This window comes from Peromyscus californicus, unplaced genomic scaffold (assembly GCF_007827085.1).
Source record: "Peromyscus californicus insignis strain IS unplaced genomic scaffold, ASM782708v3 Scaffold_12__1_contigs__length_115047231, whole genome shotgun sequence".
Classification (NCBI taxonomy): Eukaryota; Metazoa; Chordata; class Mammalia; order Rodentia; family Cricetidae; genus Peromyscus; species Peromyscus californicus.
Genome location: NW_026294413.1, coordinates 68,273,599 through 68,292,411, shown reverse-complemented (window position 1 = coordinate 68,292,411; position 18,813 = coordinate 68,273,599). Strand labels below are relative to the sequence as shown.

The 18,813-nt window shown below is 50.5% G+C and overlaps 1 protein-coding gene across 3 annotated transcripts; it reads right to left on the bottom strand.

The window, feature by feature from the left end:
• Positions 1-111: 111 nt before the first annotated feature.
• Rabggta (Rab geranylgeranyltransferase subunit alpha) lies at positions 112-6,289 on the bottom strand. Of its 3 annotated transcripts, none has more exons than XM_052733151.1 (17): positions 6,221-6,289; positions 5,900-5,956; positions 5,656-5,766; positions 5,214-5,338; positions 4,849-5,036; positions 4,373-4,576; positions 3,730-3,813; positions 3,564-3,646; positions 3,371-3,472; positions 3,159-3,264; positions 3,012-3,063; positions 2,805-2,893; positions 2,597-2,685; positions 2,393-2,509; positions 1,281-1,394; positions 937-1,024; positions 112-327 (listed from the first exon to the last, which is right to left on the bottom strand). In XM_052733151.1, the coding sequence occupies exons 2-17, from the start codon at positions 5,900-5,902 to the stop codon at positions 179-181; spliced, it is 1,704 nt and encodes a 567-aa protein (XP_052589111.1). In that variant the 5' UTR covers positions 5,903-5,956; positions 6,221-6,289; the 3' UTR covers positions 112-178. The 3 variants fall into 3 exon arrangements, with proteins under 3 accessions (XP_052589111.1, XP_052589112.1, XP_052589113.1); XM_052733152.1 differs by lacking the exon at positions 6,221-6,289 and adding an exon at positions 6,106-6,198; XM_052733153.1 differs by lacking the exon at positions 112-327 and adding an exon at positions 394-624 and having other exon boundaries at positions 903-1,024.
• Between the last annotated feature and the right edge of the window lie 12,524 nt (positions 6,290-18,813).

The following is an 18,813-nucleotide window of genomic DNA, read 5'->3' as shown; positions in this document are numbered from 1 at the left end:
CGACAGGGGAGCAGAGCCACACCCCAAGGTCCTTCCCTCCCGTCTCTCAAGGTGCTCGGTGGTGGTAATGGAGGAAGTGGATATGGGCAGCAGTAATGGAGCCTGGCAGCCTAGAGGGGCCTCTCCATTCTTTATTCAGTCCCAATAAGTTAAAAGGTAAGGGTGAGGGCGGGGCCTCCTAGGTGAGGATACTGCTAACAGAGGGCAGCATTTCAGTCAAACGCTCCAAGATGCCCCCTTCCTGGCACAGTGAGTTGCCCTGGAGGTTGAGAAGAACTAGTTTGGGGCAAGAGGCAAGAGGCTGAAGTGCTGCAGGCTGATGGAGGCCTTGGGCAGAGGAGTCAAGGAAAGCTCAGTAGTTCTACCCCGCCCCACGGTCTGCTACCGGACACCCCCAAAACTGGAGGCTGCTGCTTGGAAGCACGTTTGATGGTCTCTTACTCGTGTTCCTGGAGAAAATACAGCTCTTAGCAGATTGTAAACGGCGGCTAAAGAGGGGGCTGTGGGAAGCAGGTCCTTGTGGGATCATCAGGAGATGTGGACGGCGGCCGTCAAGTGGCACTTACTACTCACAAGGGGCTTAGAAGTGGAACGTGGGTCAGAGGAGCTCTAACCTCCCGTTTCCTAGAGGAATCAGAGTTCACGATTTTTAAAAAAATACGGAACTTCCTGATTTCTAGACTACTATGTGGTCTGTGAGAATCCTGCAGGCTCCTATCTGTGGACCTTGGCTTGAGAAAGTCATACTTCACAGAACCCCAGAGCAAAAGCTAATAACCACCCCTGACAGTCCCAGGCTATCATCTCCCCTCGGCTCACCCTGCCCAAGCCCTGTTTCCTGCCCTGCCTTGAGATGACCCTGTCTGTGTCTGCGGTTTGTCCCTCTGTGGCCTGCTCCTCACCCTCTGAGCTGTCCGCAAACAGACAGAAGGATACGGTTATTGCATAGCAACAGCTCCTGTAACCGGGGAAGGTTAGCCACGCCATCCAAGGACTCTAGGGCGTTATCACTGGCCTGCAGCACCTGGGGAGCAGGAATTGGGGAGGCACGAGGTCAGACAGGCAGCCGGAGACTGGTACATGTCATGGAGGAGCCCAGAGTGACCAGCTTAGGTGTGTGAAAAAGCTCACAGGGCCAGGCTGGGTGGTAGAGCGGGCTGGGAAAGCGGTTACCCCCAAGGGCCAGGAGGTCCCGGACACTGCTGTGACACAGGCAAGCTTCTGAGTGGAAAAAGAGGAACAGGGCCACCCCAGACCACAAGAGAGGATGAGCACTTTACCTCAAGACAGCGCAGAGCACCTAGGGCTGGGGGCAGAGCTCGGAGACGATTATGTGACAGGTCAAGATGAGTGACCAAGAGCAGCTGCTCCAGATGGCAGAGCACTGTCAGATCCTGGGAGTGGGGGGAGGGGTGAACAACTCAGCAGGCGCGAGGAGATCTTTAGCCACCTGTTGTGTGGTCCACATGGACCTCAGAAGACTCTCGCTAGAGGCTAGCAGCACGTGAGAAACAGACAGGCCAACACACAGGAGCACATGCCACGTTAAAGATGGGACAGATCAGCGGTTGTGGTGGGGTGGCTAGTGGGAGTGGACCGGAGAGGAAAGCTTGTGCGGAAGGGACAGCATGGTGGCATGTCCTACAGCACATAGAACAGGTAGGAGCGGGCCTGTGGTGGGCTGCAGTGATGAGGTAAAACGGATTTGTTTAGATGACTAGGAAGGCCGGGCGGTGGCAGTGATGGTGGTGGTGGTGGTGGTGGCGGTGGTGGTGGTGGTGGTGCACGCCTTTAAACCCAGATTCAGGAGGCAGAGGCAGGAGGATCGAGGCCAGTGAGTTTGAGGTTAGCCCGGTCTACAGAAAGAGTTCCAGGACAGCCAGGGCTGTTACACAGAGAAACCCTGTCTCAAACAAACAAAAACAAACAAACAAACATTCGTGACTAGGAAGGACTAGAAACAGTAAAAGTAGAGCCTGGAAGGCTTCCAGAAGTCTCTAGAAACTATTCAGGTTTTAGGTTTTGGGGGCCCTGATCCAGGGTGAGAAGTATGGGAAGGCACAGCATAGGTAACGAAGGGCCTTTTTTTTTCTTATAAATTTTTTGTTTTTCAGTAGTAGGAATTGAAACCAGGACCTTATATATGTTAGGCAAGTGATCTACCAATGAGCTAGGTCCCTAGTACAGCTTTGATGATTCAGGATTCAGAACCAGGGAACACATAGGATGATGAACTGACTGACTGAAACAAAAAACAAAGCAAGACCTAGCAAAGGAGGAGGTCAAAAGAAAGGTGATGGATGGATTCACCCTAGCAGGGAGGAAGGCACCCGCGATAAAGACGCAGGCAGCAGGCAGAGGCCTAGGGAAGGAGCACGTGCTGAGCCCATACCTTGTGGGCCAGGTACACCACACGCACGTCCGCGTACTCCATCCTGAGGACACTGTTTTCCAGCAGGAACTTGCTGCGCAGGTCATCCAAGTAGGCTGCTCTCATGGGGTCCACAGCCTGGTGGGGAAGCAGGGTTATGTGGGTCAGCTGTCTTCCAACTGCCCACTGGGCGTCCCCTGGTCTGTTTCCCGAGGCCCAACTTGCTTTGAGGGTGTGGAAGTATTGCAGCGTCTCCTTCTCATAGAGGAGGGGGTCCAGGGCCCGCATCAGCAGGATGATGGTCAGCAGGCACCCTGGGGAGAGGGCAGAGAAATCTTTGCAGTCTCCTGAGACCCTCTCCTCAAGAAGGTTCCCTGGACAGGCTTTCTCAGTGTGGTTGGTTCTTGGGCGCTGGCTCGGGGGACATCCTCACATTTATTCTCAGGTTCCAGCTCCTGTAGCTCCTTACAGGACTCAAGCTCAGACTGTAGCACTGTGGACTTTTCCACCGACAGCTCACACCTGAGAGTGGGCAGGTTAGGGAGGGCATGCGGCCACCCCCCTCCCCCAGGCCCAGGCCTCCTGCCCCAATCGCCCGGTGTCTAAAGCCCCTCTCCGCGCATGGGTTCCTTCTCGTCACCTGAATAGCTGCTCCTCAGTGGCTGAGTCTCGGCACCAGCACTCCTGGTGGCCTAAGGAAGAGGGTAAGTAGTAGGATGGGACAGTGCGGGGAGAGGAGAGGAGGCCGAGGAACTGGTACAGCGCCTGGAGCTTTAGACAGCATCACCTTTGAAGAGCACGCACTCCTTCTGGGCATCACTTGCTGTCCAGATGACGCGAAATGTGTGCTGGGGCAACTGGTCATTGAGAGAGGCGGCGGGCAGGTCACAGAGCTGGGGGGCACCGGGTCAAGGAAGTGTGTGGCCTCACTGCCCTTCCGACTGTCCCACCCTAGTCCCGCCCCAAGCCCTCATCTCTGCCCCACCAATTGTGGGATACCCAGATGTGGCTGGGCCGGTTCCTGCCATCTGGAGTCCTCCACTCTACTCTCAGAGGGGCCTCATCCACCATGAGGAGCAAGGTCCCCACTCCGGAGCCCACCTGCCATGGGGGACAATGAGAGAGGCCTTAGCGCTAACAGCCTCAGCCTCAGAGTCCCATGACTTTTTTTTAGGAAAACCACGTGACTCACTCTTAGGGGCCGAGAAAAGCAGACGGACAGACAGGCCTCATCCCGGCTCACGTGCAGGCAGCGCAGGACATCCTGGGGCTCCGCTGGGGGAGAGACAGCCTCGGCTCACCTTCAATCTTCCCTTCCTTCTTAGTCTCAAACACCCTGCCCCCTCCCCGCTGCTTACCCCGACCCAGGAGCCATCGGTGATAGAACCAGGCACTCTGATCATTGGGGTCGGTAAAGAAGGCGTTCTGCACCAACTCCAGCTCTGTGGGGACCAGGGAGGCATGGGGTTATGTCAGCATGCAGGGAGGATTCTAGTCATCTCAACGTCTGTCTCTCCAGCCCCAAAGTTCCACTTGTACCCTGGCCTCACACAGGAATCAATGTCAGTTTTATTTTTCCCATCGGATACCCGAGCTCCTTGAAGCCAGGAACTGAGGGATATACACACCCAAAGACCAGCAAGGAGCTCAGTAAGGCCCACTCAGAACAGGGTTGGACAGGCATCAGGACTGGGGTGGAGCTGCAGAATCCTTATCAGGATCCTCTAGGCCAGTGGTTCTCAACCTTCCTAATGCTGCGTGCGACCCTTTAACACAGTTCCTCATGGTGTGGTGACCGCTCCCCCACAACCATAAAATTATTTTCGCTGCTACTTTATTAAGTGTAATTTTGCTACTGTTAAGGATCATCATGTAAACATCTGTGTTTTCTGGAGGTCTTAGGCGACCCCCCCCCCCCCCCCCCCCCCGTGAAAGGGTCTTTTGACCTCTCAGGGGGGTCTCGACCCACAGGTTGAGAGCCAATGTCCTAGGCCCACTTACCTTTCAGCAGTACGTTTTCAGGGAGGCGTCCCTGTGGGCCAGAGTCTGGCTGAGGGTGTAGCTGGGGCAGAAGGCAGGAGCGGTAATGCCAGGAAGAGTAGTTGGAGAAGTTCCGCGTGATGAGGCTATCAGTGAAGGCCAGTTCCTCTGCTGGGGCGACGGCAGCCTGAGCAGCTACAAACCGCCGATAGTCCCAGCAATGAACTAGAGGGGTTGAGAGAGGGAACCCATCTCAGAAGCAGGACGAAGAGGAGCTACTTCCCCGAGAGCCCCCAGGATTCCCTCAGAGAGCCCTAGAAATACTTCGATGCAAACCACAAAGGCTGCATCTGGCCCGCCATCCCTTTTAGCACTACTACAGTGGATGTCGGGCTGGATCCTGTGCATCCCTCCCTCCCGACTCTGGGCCTTAATGAAGACCCAGTATCAGGATGTGGGGCACGTGAGGATGTGGGGACAGGGCTGTGAACACTTACAGTTCCGCTCATCGACTTCGAGGAAGCGAGCACAGAGTTCCAGCTCCCGGGCCCAGTTGGGCTCAGGCAGGCGGCCTAGCAGCCAGCAGCGGTGGTGCCAAGTGCCATAGGACTTAGGGTTCACACGCAGACAGCTCTCTAGGAAGCCGAGCTCTGCCTTCACAAGAGCATCCAACTCTTCAGGGGACCTGTACCGCAAGAGAAAGGCAGGTTAGCGCCTTTCAACACCCAACCGCAACCTCTCCCTCCCTTCCTGCATCTGGTCCCCCCACCATCCTATCTCCATGCCCCACCCCGGCGACCCCGTTCCTCCTCCAGTTCTGCACCCAGGCAGGACCAGGGCAGGGACCTGAACCACTACGTACTTCTGCGTTTCTAGCTGCTGGAGCACTTCTCGGCGACAGTTCCAGAGGGTGGCAAAATCAGGGTTAGCTCCCAGAATCTGGCTTGTCAGTTCTAACACTGACTCGTCCAGCTCGCCAGCCTGCCGCTAAGAAGACAGGTTTACAGGGTCAGAGACCACAGCAATTTCCCAGCTCTAGGCTAAACATAAATCAGAACCACCCTATGCAAATCCTTCTACAGTCTCACCGGTATTTTCTCACTTAATCTTTGCAAACTCTTAGGCAGGATGTACAATTATTAGCTCCCTTTTACAGCTTCACAAACTGAAGACACTAAGAGTTTCTGTGACTCGCCTAAGGCAACGCAGCAACAACAGACAGCATTCAGATTCGGATCCCTGCAGATTGACTTTAGGGTCTCTGTGTTTTACTTGGGGGTTGGGTCTACCTCTGAGGGCCCCACCTTCTGGAAGACAGCTTGAGTGGCTGACTGGTAGAGCTTCAGCTTCTGCTCCCGTTCTAGCCTTTTGGCTTCTGCCTGCTCTTCGGACGTCTTCACCTTCAGGCGCCCATGCTACAGGGATGGGTAGTGGGATGAGAACGCACGCTGCCTTGCAAGGGCAGACTTGCAGAAGCCCCACAGAGACCGCCACGTGGGGAGAGGGCGTGGGCATGCAGGGGCAAGGGGCTGGACTCAGGGGCCTCACCATGGTGTCGGCTCAGCGTTGGGGGCAGGGGAGGGGTCCAGACGTAGCCCGATCAGTCTGCGGAGAAAGATGTCAATCACGGAACCCCGCCCCCACAGCCCCGCCCCCAGGTGTTTCCCGGAAGCTGCCAGCGGGCCTGAGCGAAGGATCCCGGGGTGTAAAGAGGTCTTGCGGCTGGCACTGCGAGGTCAGGAGGAGGCGCTCACCCCAACCGGAGCCTCGGTACGCCGGGCCGAGCCGACGCACACACCGCTGCCGGAGAGAGCAGTGCCCGCCCGTCCCGCGGACCCCAGCACCCCCTCCCCTTGCGGGCGAACCCACCTGCTCTGGGAAGAGGTGTCGGGACGTGCAGCCCGGCGCCGCCACCGAGTCCCAGCCTGGCTAGAGAGGCTCCGGGCCGTGTGAGCGCGAGGCGCCGCGCCCCCTGCAGGCTCGGGGAGGGCGCTGCGTGCGTGTCATCAAGTTCTTCCCAGCGCCCAGCCGCCTGTGAGCGACTGGCTGAGTTGAATGTGGGAAGGACATGCTCTTCCCGTTAGCAACTCAAACTGGAACCTAGTTGAAGAAGTTTCCCCAACAGCCTGACACCAGCGAGTTCTGGCTGTCAAAAAGTCTCAGGTTCCTTCCTGTTCTCTTAATTTCATCCACATTAATGGTTCCTTATCGGGAAGGTGATGGTACCCAAATCTCTGGCCTAGATGCCCACAAGCATAATGATAACGATAATAATAATAATTATATACCAGTTACATATGCATTGACATATTCAAAAGCCCATTGGAAAAAGCCAGTGGTGGTGCTTGTAATGTCAGCGTCTCAGGAGGTTGATGCGGAAGGTTCTAGAGCAGTGGTTCTCAGCCTTCCTAACGCTTTAACGCAGTTCCCCGTGTGGTGACCCCCAGCCATAAAATTACTTCGTTGCTACTTCACAGCTGTGATTTTGCTACTGTTATGAATTGTAATATAGATATCTGATATGCAGAATAGCTGATATGTGACCCCCCCCAAAGGGTTTGAGACCCACAGGTTGAGAACCACTTAAACTCTAGATTTTTTAGAGTTTAAGGCCAGTTTAGGTAATCGTGAGATTTCTAATTTTTAGAACAATTGAGTGTAACCTATATGTCCTAGAGGTATTTTAAACTATAAAAGCTAAAAGATACCGTTTTGTCTATCACACCTGAATGCTGACTTTATTTTCGTTGTTGTGTGGAATGCACTGTTTTCTCTCTGCTTTTTAGTCTCCCTTTAATATCCTCTCTATTCCAGTTGCCACTAAGGTTGTTGAAATGTTCTTCATCCCAACCATGTCCCCTCTACTATCAGTTCATCTTTTGTGCCTGGAAATGTACTTAAAGTGCCCACTGTATAGCCAGCCAGTCTTTTTCTAGGTCCTGTAACCTATTTTAGAGGAAAAGAGACGATTTTCCTGACCTTGGGTACTTCGGTCCCAGTGGGGAAAACATTTAAGTTACTGGTTATCTTTGCTCCTGGCACTGTGATGGGAGCTCTGTATATATGTGAATTCACACACACACACACACACACACACACACACACACACACACACACACACAGGACCACAAGTAAAGGCAGAAGCACGTGACTGAAAACATGACTCATCCTAACACGGTGGCTCACACCTTTAATTGCAGTGCTTGGGAGGTTGAGGCAGGAGGGTCCTGAGTTTGAAGTCAGCCTCTGCTATGTAGTAAGCTACTATTTCACAATGAATAAAATTAAAAAGTTGGATGTCTTGGAGAACACCTGTAACCCCAGTCAGTACTTGGGAGGAGAGGAAGAATCTCAAGTTTGAGGCCAGCCTGAGTTAGAAAAGGAGTTCTGGGTTAGTTTCTGCTACATAGTCTCAAAAAAAAACCAGTAACAGAAGAGAAATTGTATCTAGATGCTTGTGTTGACGTTAAGATTAAATGAACTATGTGAAATTCTTTGAATAATGACTATACTGAATAAATGTTCAGTAAATAATAATATAGTTATTATTTTTAATTTTCCTGACAAACATGTATGAAGCCGAGGTCCAAAAAGATGAATAGCTTGCTGAGGGCCACCCATGTGGAAGTAGCTAGATAAGACTCAGATGTGATTCTGATCAAGTCTCACCTCATCCGTTTTTGGTTGATGCTGTTTGTTTGGCTACTTCCAGATTGCATCTCTTGTTCTGTAGGTACTCAGACATTCAACCAGATACCAGGAACACCGATGCCAACTGGTGCAGGATTACCAAACACAGTGTTACATCATAGTCGCTAAGGGAGGAGGGGAGGAGGTGGGCGAAGGTCGAGGGAAGCACGAAAGAGTATTTAATAATTAGCAATCTTGAAACCGGCAAAGCTGAGTCAGGCAGGCTTGAGAGGAAGTGAGTCTTGTGAAAAACATCTGCATTCAAAAAGGTGGGGCCTGTGTTTTGGAAAGAGAAGGCAGGAAGGGCATTTCAGACATGTGTGACGTGAAGATGGGGGTTAGAAACCAAACAGACTTAGCTGACTGGCAGAGAGAAGCTAAACCAGGTGCCCTCACAGATAAGGACAATAGAATGGGTGACACGCCTCTTGATGGCTAGAGGCGTTGTCATGAGTTATATTTGGATTTCTCTGTGAGGTAGTGGGAAGCAGGCAGCTGGTTGAGGGCTGTGCTCTGATATTTGAAGAGATTTGTTTCTGCTTGTTGTGAAAGCAGTGATGTGAGCATCAGTAGTGACGAGTCAGCAAGCTTAAGGCACCGTGGACATATGTAGGTATCATCATCCATATCCCACAGTGAGGAAAGCGGGGCGTGGGGGTGGGTGGAGGTGGGTAGAGCAGCCGAGCGCACACACAGGACTTCCAGGGTCCCATGCAGTCAGAGACCACATATAGTTTGGAAGGAAGGAAGAGACCACGAGCCACAGTCAAAGTTGGGCTGGCAGCCATGCTCCAGAGGTAGGGGGAGTAAGGAAGAGGCAGGTACTGAAGTTGGGTAGTCTGCAACATAAGGCAGTGTGTGTGTGTGTGTGTGTGTGTGTGTGTGTGTGTGTGTGTTTTCAGTCCCCTGATCTTTAGCATCAGGGTGGGATGCCACAGAGTGCTAGGCTTCAGGGATCCAGTTCTAGACAAAAAAAAAACAAAAAAAACAAAAAAACCTTCTGCTTCCTTGGAGGTTATGGTTAGTGAAGCCCTGTGTAATAGAACTCTCTGTGGCAGGGCAAGGTGGTGCACATCTTTAATCCCAGCACTCGGGGAGCAGAGGCAGGTGGATCTTTATGAGTTTGAGGCCTGCTTTACATAGTGAGTTCCAGGCCAGTCAAGGCTACATAGTGAGACCCTGTCTCAAAACAAAAACAAAACAAAACAAAAAAAAACCCCAGCCAAACAAACAAAAGGAGAAAGGGTCTTTCACTAAACCTGGAGCTTGCCACCTCAGCCAGCTGTCCCCAAGCTCCTAGGATCTCCCTGTCACTACCCCCTTCCCCCACTGCTGGGGTTACAGATACATCTAGGCTCTTAAGTGGGTGCTGGAGATTTGAACTCAGATTCTCTCATTTGCATAGCAAGCACTTTACCCACGGAGCTGTGTCCCCAGCCTGTAACCCCCACTTCCCGTTTCGTTTAAGCACTGGAGATCATAGAGCCTTGTTGGTACTAAGCAAACAGTACCCTTAGTCCTCTAACTTTCTGGACAATGAAAAATGTTTACTCTCTGCTTTGACCAATACAGTTATCATTAGTCCCATGCTGAAATGTGGCTAATGTCAATGAGGAATTGATTTGTTATTTTCTTTTTTGTTTTGTTTTGGTTTTTTTGTGACAGGGATTCTTTGTGTAGCCATGGCTGTCCTGGAACTTCCTCTATAGACCAGGCTGTCCTGGAACTCAGAGAGATCCGACTGCCTCTGCCTCCTGAGTGCTGGGATTAAAAGTATGTGCCACCACCCAGCTGAATTGTTATTTTCTTAAATTTTTGATAAAATTTAAATAGTCACTGGAAGAATTGAAAAGGTCAGATCTCTTGAGTGAGTCTTAGGTTTTGGGGTGGGACAGGGGTCCATGGGAGCCTACGGAAAGGACCCCTTATAGCTTTCCTGGCAGGAAAGAAGATATATTACTTGTTTCTTTACTTGGTATACTGTGGACAGGTGGCTGAGCACAGACAGCTTGTTCCCATAACCAGAGTCCAGGCTTTGAACCTAAAACTCCAGTAGTGTTTCCTGGACTCATTTTTTTTTTTTTTTTTTTTTTTTTTGGTTTTTCGAGACAGGGTTTCTCTGTGTAGCTTTGCGCCTGTCCTGGAACTCACTTGGTAGCCCAGGCTGGCCTCGAACTCACAGAGATCTGCCTGGCTCTGCCTCCCGAGTGCTGGGATTAAAGACGTGCACCACCACCGCTCGGCTCCTGGACTCATTTTAAGCTAAAGGCACTTGTAGATCTCATTGCTGATATGTAGTAATGTTTTTCCCCTTAAACTTCTGGTGTTTCTTTTATTCTTCCTACAATTGTAAAATAGGCACTTTTTTTTTTTTCCCGAGACAGGGATTTGAAAGACCCTAGCCCTTCAGGCTTACACCCCCAAGCCTCAGAAAGAGAGAAACTTCAAGCATCAGGAAATGAGAAACTAAAAATCTAGTTCCAAGGGCCACCTGACCCAGCCACTACTCAATCACCCCTGTAACAATATAACAATGTAAAAAGATTTCTGTTAAGAGATGTGCTCAACTGTGACTGGGATAGTTGCAGGTGTTTCAGGAAGGACCACTGTGACCTGTGTTTAAGCTCCACTCCCGCCCTGATACCCCCCTTGAGGTTTACGTAACTGTACCCCCTCTGTGATCACCCTGTGATCAGGCCATGAAATTGTATGGGAATTGTAATCTTGTGGGTTTTGTAGGTTTTTTTTCCTTTAAAAGCCCTTATGGGGCTGCAGTAAGATGCGACTCTTGCTCTTTGGAGCAGAGTTTGCCCATCTGTACAGACATTTCTTTAATAAAATCTCGTGCTGTTGCATCAACTGGACTGGAGTCTGGGTTCTTGGGGTGCCCATTTGAGACCCTAAACTTTGGGGTCCAACAGTTTCTCTGTGTAGCTTTGCTCCTTTCCTGGAACTCATTCTGTAGCCCAGGCTGGCCTCAAACTCACAGAGATCCACCTGGCTCTGCCTCCCGAGTGCTGGGATTAAAGGCGTGCGCCACCACCGCCCGGCCCGATGTGTGTATTCTTAAGACATGTGCCGCCAGGTGGTGGTGGCACACGCCTTTAATCCCAGCACTCGGGAGGCAGAGCCAGGTGGATCTCTGTGAGTTCGAGGCCAGCCTGGGCTACCAAGTGAGTCCCAGGAAAGGCGCAAAGCTACACAGAGAAACCCTGTCTCGAAAAACGGAAAAAAAAAAAAAAAAGAATACACACATCATATGGTTGCAGATCTGATCCTCCTATTTTAAAATTCTCCCAGCCACAGAGGTGAGAGCAGGTTAGTGAGGGTATAGGAATATAGGGAGTAGGGTGAGCATGGATGGGATGGCCATTAGAAATCTTGCTCGGCGGTATACAGGCAGAGCATGTCCATCCGAGCCATGTGGGTGGGTGAGAAGAACTAGAAGTTAGACCAGTTCCCTGGTAGGCAGACAGATGGGGAGAGGAGCCATGACCAGGTAATAAAGATGGTGAGCTTCCAAGATGGCTGGCTTCTTCTTCACCCTCCTCTCCTGAGACAAAACCCTGGCAACTTCAAACAAAGGCCTTGAAACAAAACTCCCTGCCTGCTGAACAATCTGACAAGTTCAGGGCCAGGCCAGGATGTGTTTACTCCTGACTCCTGGGCCTGTCAGCCTTTCTGCTTTTATTCAAACTGACCAACTCTAAACTTGGGTAGGAAGACGCCCCCCCTCCCCATCCTCTTGTGCCCTGCCCCCCAAAGACCCTCCAGGAGAGACCCAGCTTCGATTTTGCAGAGGGTCTTTCTTCTTTACTGGCTGGTTCTGCCTGCTGTCTGCTGTGTCTGAGATTCTGCCTGCTGCTTTCTATTGTGCTCGAGATTTTCTCTCACAAAAAACAAACAAACAAACAAAAAAAAAACACATTTATTACGTATACAGTCAGAAGAGGGCACCAGATCTCATTACAGATGGTTGTGATCCACCATGTCATTGCTGGGAATTGAACTCAGGACCTCTAGAAGAGCAGTCAGTGCTCTTATCCTCTGAGCCATCTCTCCAGCCCCCTTCTCTCACCTTTTAATTCTTTAACTGGTGGAGAAAATGAACCCAATCCAGCCGGTAATGCTGTGTCTTGAGGATGGGGAGGGGCTCTGGCTCTGGGAAATAACAAGCAGGCTTGGGAGTAGATGGGGTCAGGGGTCAGGCTACTCCAGAGACGACTCAGTAGATCAGATTATGAAGGCGAGACTTGAGAATCTGTGGTTTCTGTCACTCAGGCGGTGGTGGCACATGTCTTCAATCCTAGCACTTGGGAGGCAGAGGCAGGCAAATCTCTGAGTTCGAGACTAAAGCCTGGTCCAGGATGTCCAGGGCTACACAGAGAAACCCTGTCTCCAAAAAAACAAATAATAATAATAATAATGATGAGGGCTGGAGAGATGGCTCAGAGGTTAAGAGCACTCTTCAGAGATCCTGAGTTCAATTCCCAGCACCCACATGGTGGCTCACAACCATCTGTAATGAGATCTGGTGCCCTCTTCTGGCCTGCAGGCAGAACACTGTATGCATAATAAATAAGTCTTTTATAAAAAAAAAAAGATGATCATATAATAATAACAAAATAATAATGTGTGGTTTCCACAGAGCTGTTGGAATATGGCGGGGAGAAGGAGGGAAGGTGGTGTGAGAAGGGAAAGGGCCACTTCTACACTGTTGGGTTTGATGTGGAGATGTCCTGAGGCAGCAAGAAACAGCTGCCTGGAGAGAGGCCGAGAGGTCAGAGCAGAAGAGGTCAGCGTGGGCGGCCGGCAAGTGCACACGGTAATTATACCGTGACAGGGAATGTGCCAGCCAGGGAGAGGGAAGAGGAGGGGACCCACAAACAAGCTTTGGGAGAGTCGCGGTTAGGGCTGGGCTGAGTGCTGGATGGATGGAGCAGCCTTAGTGGGGAAGCAGGGAGAAATGAACACCGGAAAGAGAAAGAATGCCCTGTGTTCCCAAAGCCATTACTCATGGGCCGTAATCCTTCCTAGCTGGGTGCTGTAGAGCCAGTGTGGCAAGGAGATGGACTCTGCTCAGAGATGACAGCCTAGTCAGGCTGTCTGATTCCAGAAGACACTCACTGCCTCGCTCACATTCTCTCCAGCTCGGCCTTGCAGACTGCGCTCCACTAAACAGACTGCAGCGGGAACTCTGGGAGGAAGTCTGAAGGATGTGTTGGAGGTTTCTGGGAAGCTGAGGTGGGCGTGCTGGAGAGTTGCTTCCTACCTCCTGCGGAAGGAGCAAGAAGGCGGACCCTGGCCTGATGTAGCTCAGCAGGTCTCGAGGGATAGGTACTTTGAAATCTGTGTAAGGAGGCACCTGGGGACTTGAGGAGAAATCACACGCTGGGAAGTGTGAGGCTCAGACCAAGCCATAGGAAAGGAGATGGAAGGGGGAAGATCTGAATCGGTCACTGCTGTGCAGCAGCCAGGGAAGAGCTGGAGCGCTCTCAAGGCGCTGGGGAGGAAGTGGGTCTTCTGTGACCTTGATCTCTGCCCCCCCCTGCCCCCACCAGCTTCTGGATTCTTTCTTTCTAACCCTGGTCTCTACAGAACAAGATGTCAAAGGGGGAGGGCCCAATGAGTCCCCAGCAGCCCAGAGATACTCAGTGAAGAAAATCTGCACACCTCACATGCTGGAGGTGGGGGCTAGGGTTGGAGCCAGGTCTCTGAATCTCCACGCTTTTGTAGCCATCCGAAACATGATCAGCATACATTAGCCTCAAAGTGGTGAACTGGGGTTTGTGTCACAGGCAGTAAATATAGCCACAGCTGGTGGGCATCAAGCCCCAGATAACAGTAGCTAGTGTCTGGCAGCTTTGTGGCAGGCCCGCAGTGGCGGCATTTTTTTTTTTTTTCCAATGATGGATAAATACTGGGTTATGGGAGGGCCAATTTGTTGGGATGGATTTTGTAGACTGAACGATTTCAAAGTCAGGTTCTTTGGTCCTCAAGTAGTGGTCTGCATAAGAAGAAACATATGGGAGGTGGAATTATAACAGTATGGGAGGACAGGGATTCTGGCTGGCTCAGAGTCAGGAAGAATAGATGCCGTGTATTGCTTAGCAGAAACTCAGGTTCAAGTGGTCCGTTTTAAGAGGCACAGAGACACACTGTAGTCAGGAGGGAGACATGAGGATGGTGAGGAGAGCCCATGACCCTCCTCTGAACTGGAAGAGAAGATTCAGGAGGCAGAAAGTAATAGTTTTCAAAATCCTCGTATAGAAGTTACACTGATTCCCCCCTCCCTCCTTCCTCCCCTCCTTCCCTCCCCGTGTGTGTGTGTCTCTGTGTGTGTGTGTCTCTGTTTGTGTGTGTGTGTGTGTGTGTGTGTGTGTGTGTGTGTGTGTGTGTGTGTGTGCTGAATGCCACAGGTCTGTTGGATCCCCTGGAGCTGGAGTTACAGGTAGCTGTGAGCTGCCAAAGTGGATGCTGGGAACTGAACTCCGGAGCTCTGCAGGAGGGGCCACATTCTTAACTGCTGAGCCATCCTTCTAGCTCAACCCCATATCTCTTGAGCAAAAAGAACAAAGACCAAAGAGTATGCAGACTCATTGTGAAGGGCTTTCTAATCATCAGAGCTGGTCAAAGGCGGACTGGGCCTTGGTGAATGGTGGTAAATGTACTGTTACATGAGGTCATGAAACACCTGTTACTCAACCACTTTGAGAAAAGGTAGTAGAGCTGGGCACAGACAGTAGTGGCGTACACCTTTAATCCCAGCACCCGGGAGACAGAGGCAAGCAGATCCCTGAGTTCGAGGCCAGCCTGGACTACTGAGTGAGTTCCAGGACAGTCAGGGCTACACAGAGAAATCCTGTCTGGAAAAACAAAAACAAAAACAAAAATAAAAGTAATAGAAAGTAATAGAAGACATTCAAGGGCAAGCGTTTGCTCCTCCTGAACTTTCCAAGATTCTTGTCGCTGAGCTGGACAAGGGGAACGAATGACTCAAAGCTCTAGAATGTCCTTATTTTACTCATTCCACCAGAGGCCGGAGGTTCCTTGAGTGCTTGGATTCTCTCTAGCTTCCTGAAACCCCAGTTCCTTCTGAGTCAGCCTGGTGAAATCTCTTGATGGCCAGTGGTATTACTCTGTGCACACAGCATACATCCCGGCTAGGGAAGGAGCGGGAATGGGCTAGCCAGTGAATGGAAGGGCTCAGCCCAAGGGCTGGGCCTAAAAGACAAAAGGATCCCACAGGGAAAGTCCCTGTGGCAGAGACTCCTCTCTCACCTAGGAAGTGGTAGGGGCTGACTCAGGCTGATGTCGTTGATGAAGAGCTCAAGGAAAAACAACCAGGAAATAAGACTGAAAAGCTAAAAACAAACAAACAAACAAACAAAAAACCAACCTCCTTGAGCTGGAACTTGAGCCTGTCCTATGGGAGTTAGGCACTGCATTGTGGTTGGTAAAACTGTCGGCTTGCCTTTAAATGGCACTGGTGGGGTTGGGAATATGGCCAAGATGCCTACTGCCTGGTAGCCTGGCAAAGCCAGGGTGGCACAATTGAATTTAGTTTAGTTTAGTTAGGCACACATAACGTTAGTACCAGGAAGCAGAACCCCAGAGGTTCTGTGCCAGATGAGATGTGAGCCAAGGAACAAGCTGAGAGACTATGGGTGCTTGGGGAAGTGTGAGATGCTTTAACGGGCAGGTGAGCTCAGAGGATAAGTGCTTGCTCTTTCCCTGGCCCATACCTTCTTTGTACAATAGTAACTGAGTGCCTCTCTGCTGGACCTATGGCACAGGGGCTATGGCCATGAGACCAATGGATATAATCCCTGCCCTTCTGAGTGTATGGCCTAGAGCAGGGCTGTCCATTTGAACCTTCTGGATGATGGAAATAATCACAAAAGCAAAGGTATGTGCTGCTGGGTGTGCACCAAGTTGGGGACTGAGCTGTTTAGGAATAAAGTGGGCTTCTTAGAAGAAGAGAGCCCAGAAGTGGGCTTGCTTGGCGCTTGCTTGCACCTTCTCTGGGCATCTTGGCACCAGGTCCTATGGTGTTGGGACTACCTTCTAGTTCATCATGTGGGGTGCAGCACCCCACTTCCATTCCTGCTGTGAACAGCATTTCCCTTCACCCATCAAGGTTCTTTGACCATGACAGTTACTTGGTAAACATATAATTCAGCTAGTCATTCATCAACCACAATGACTGGGTACCAGCACAATTCCACAGTGACCCAAGACAGATAAGAGTCCTTCTCTCATAGCTCTACATTCTAGTTGGGGAAACAGGCCTTGTAGGAGGAAATGTATGCAACAGGTGATTTCAGAGCATCATAAACACCCTGAGGAAATCAAACCCTGTACTGAAACAGAGCTAGCTAGGCTCTGTCACGCCACAGAGCACTGGGGGTCTTGGGAAAGAATGGAAAGAAAGTTCAGTGGTTAAGAGCACTTACTATTCTTCCAGATGACCTTGATTCAGTTCTCAGCACCCATGGTTGGGGGGGCCTGTAACTCTAGCACCAGAGGATCCAATGCTCCCGGCACCTGTGGGGATCTGCACATTCATGGCATACACTCACACAGACACAGGCACATAAATAAAACAAGTCTTTATTAAAAAAAGAAAGATAAATGCTATTAAGGATGTCTGAAAAGGCCTCAGGGGAACATTATTTTATAAGCTTACTTAAAAATACATAAGGGATTGGAGAGATGTTTCAGCGGTTAAGAGTACTGGCTGCTCTTCCAAAGGACCCAGGTTCAATTCTCAGTACCCGGATGGTTCAAACCATCTGAAACTCTGGTCCCAGGGCATCTGACTCCCTCTTCTGGTTTCCATGTCTCCTGTATGCCTATGCTAAACAGACATACATCCAGTCATAACACCCATTCGTGTAAAAATAAAAGAAAATACAATTACATATATATGTGTATGTGCTACATATATACAAATATATTTGTGTGTGTATGTGTAAATATATACATATACACTTTCAAATGGAGTTATACCGCAAGGGTGATAATACTCCCCACAAGAGAGCCCCACAAATCCTCAGTGCCAGTTATGGAAAAACCTTACTTTGAGTTGTTCATCAAGGAGGCCCAAGAGACTCCCCAAATAACATAGGCTATTCCCATTGCCTCTGGTTGCCTCCCAGAACTCAAAGGTAAGACTTTATTGTTGAGCTATCACACGTTTCAGACCTGGGACCTGGAGAAATCCAGCTGGAACTGACCTGGAAGCCTCCTCCTGAGGACCAGCTCTCCTAGTGTCGGAAGGTATGATGCAAGCTGCCAACGGAGAGAAGTAATCCATTGTCCTACCCAGCTGTCGAGCCTATGAACCACGACAATGGCCAGCCTGGCAAGATATCCCCAATGGTGCAATAGTGGCGTTTTAATCTTGGGGGCAGTTAACAACTGTCTAACTGGGAATTCATCCCCGGTATTGTAAACCCAACCCACTGATTGGAGGGTCATAGACCCTCGAAGAGAACTTATTACTGCCATTTCCCTAAACAAACACAATTTCTACCAGTATTCTAAATGCTTATCCTTATAACCACAGCTAAGTTGTAGCTCTTACCCCTCCTCAAAGAAGCTTCATTTTATTTCAGTAGACAGGGGGTCCTGTGGAGATCCACATCTGGTCAGATACAGAGAATAAGTGACCATTGATACATTTACAGTGCATGCCCCCTACAGGCTCAGGAAAAATCATGGAAGAGGGAGCAGGAAGGTTCAAAGAGCTGGAGGACCGGGAAACCTGCTGTGAGACGGTGTCTTCTACACCTGACGGGGAAGCTGCACCCATGAAATTTCAGCAACATGGCTACCTACATAAGACCTGCATGATAACACCAGCCAACCATAGGGGAAATCTCACAAGGTCCCACCCCTAGCTGAAGAGCTACAGGGACTCAGTGGCTGCTGGGGGCGGCGGGGGGGGGGGGGGGAGAATCAATCTTCTTCAGAGATGAGCTCATTCAATCCCAAGTGGTCATCCCTAAACACGTGTGCATAAGAGCAACATTAAATGGACTGAGCAGGTGATATATATATATTTTAAAGAAGATAGGGAATAGTCGAATTTGAGAGGGAGCTGGTGGGGCATGGGAGGAATTAGTGGGGGAGAGGGAAGAGTGGAAATGATGTAACTATAGTATTTTTGTATGAAATTCTCAAAAAATTTTAAAAAATGAAATAAAACCCCTCAAAGATGAGTGAATATTTGATGAGCCATGGTGGCTAGAGCAAGACAGGCTGAACCTCACTGGGCTGGTGAGGAATTAAGAGAGAAGCTGGGCATATCGGAAGTGATGACGGGAAGCACGGGCCAGGTGAGTCAGGCAGGGTGGGTACTGTCTAGTTTTCACAGGAACACTGAGAAGGAGCACCTAGGGAGTGGTGCAAAAGCTTAGGACTCCCAGTAAAGAAGGAGAACGCTCCCAATTGCTGACGGGAGCAAGGCTGTGCTGCTGTGTCTCCCCTGTAATCAATGAGTCAGGCTGGGGCTTTAGCCCAGAGAGAGGGGAGACCCAAAGGACCCCAAGAGACACTCATGGCTCCGGCAACTGATATCCCTATTGACTGGGAAGTAGTCTCCCAATCCCCAGTTCCCTGAGCAGCAAGAAGGGTTGATGGATTCTAGGGGGCAGGAGTTCTCAGAAGGCTAGTACCTGGGGAAGGATGCCAACCCACCTGCCCCCTGGGGAGGGAAGGAGGGCCTCTCATCAGTGGGTCTCACTGGACCTGTGAATTTAGCCACA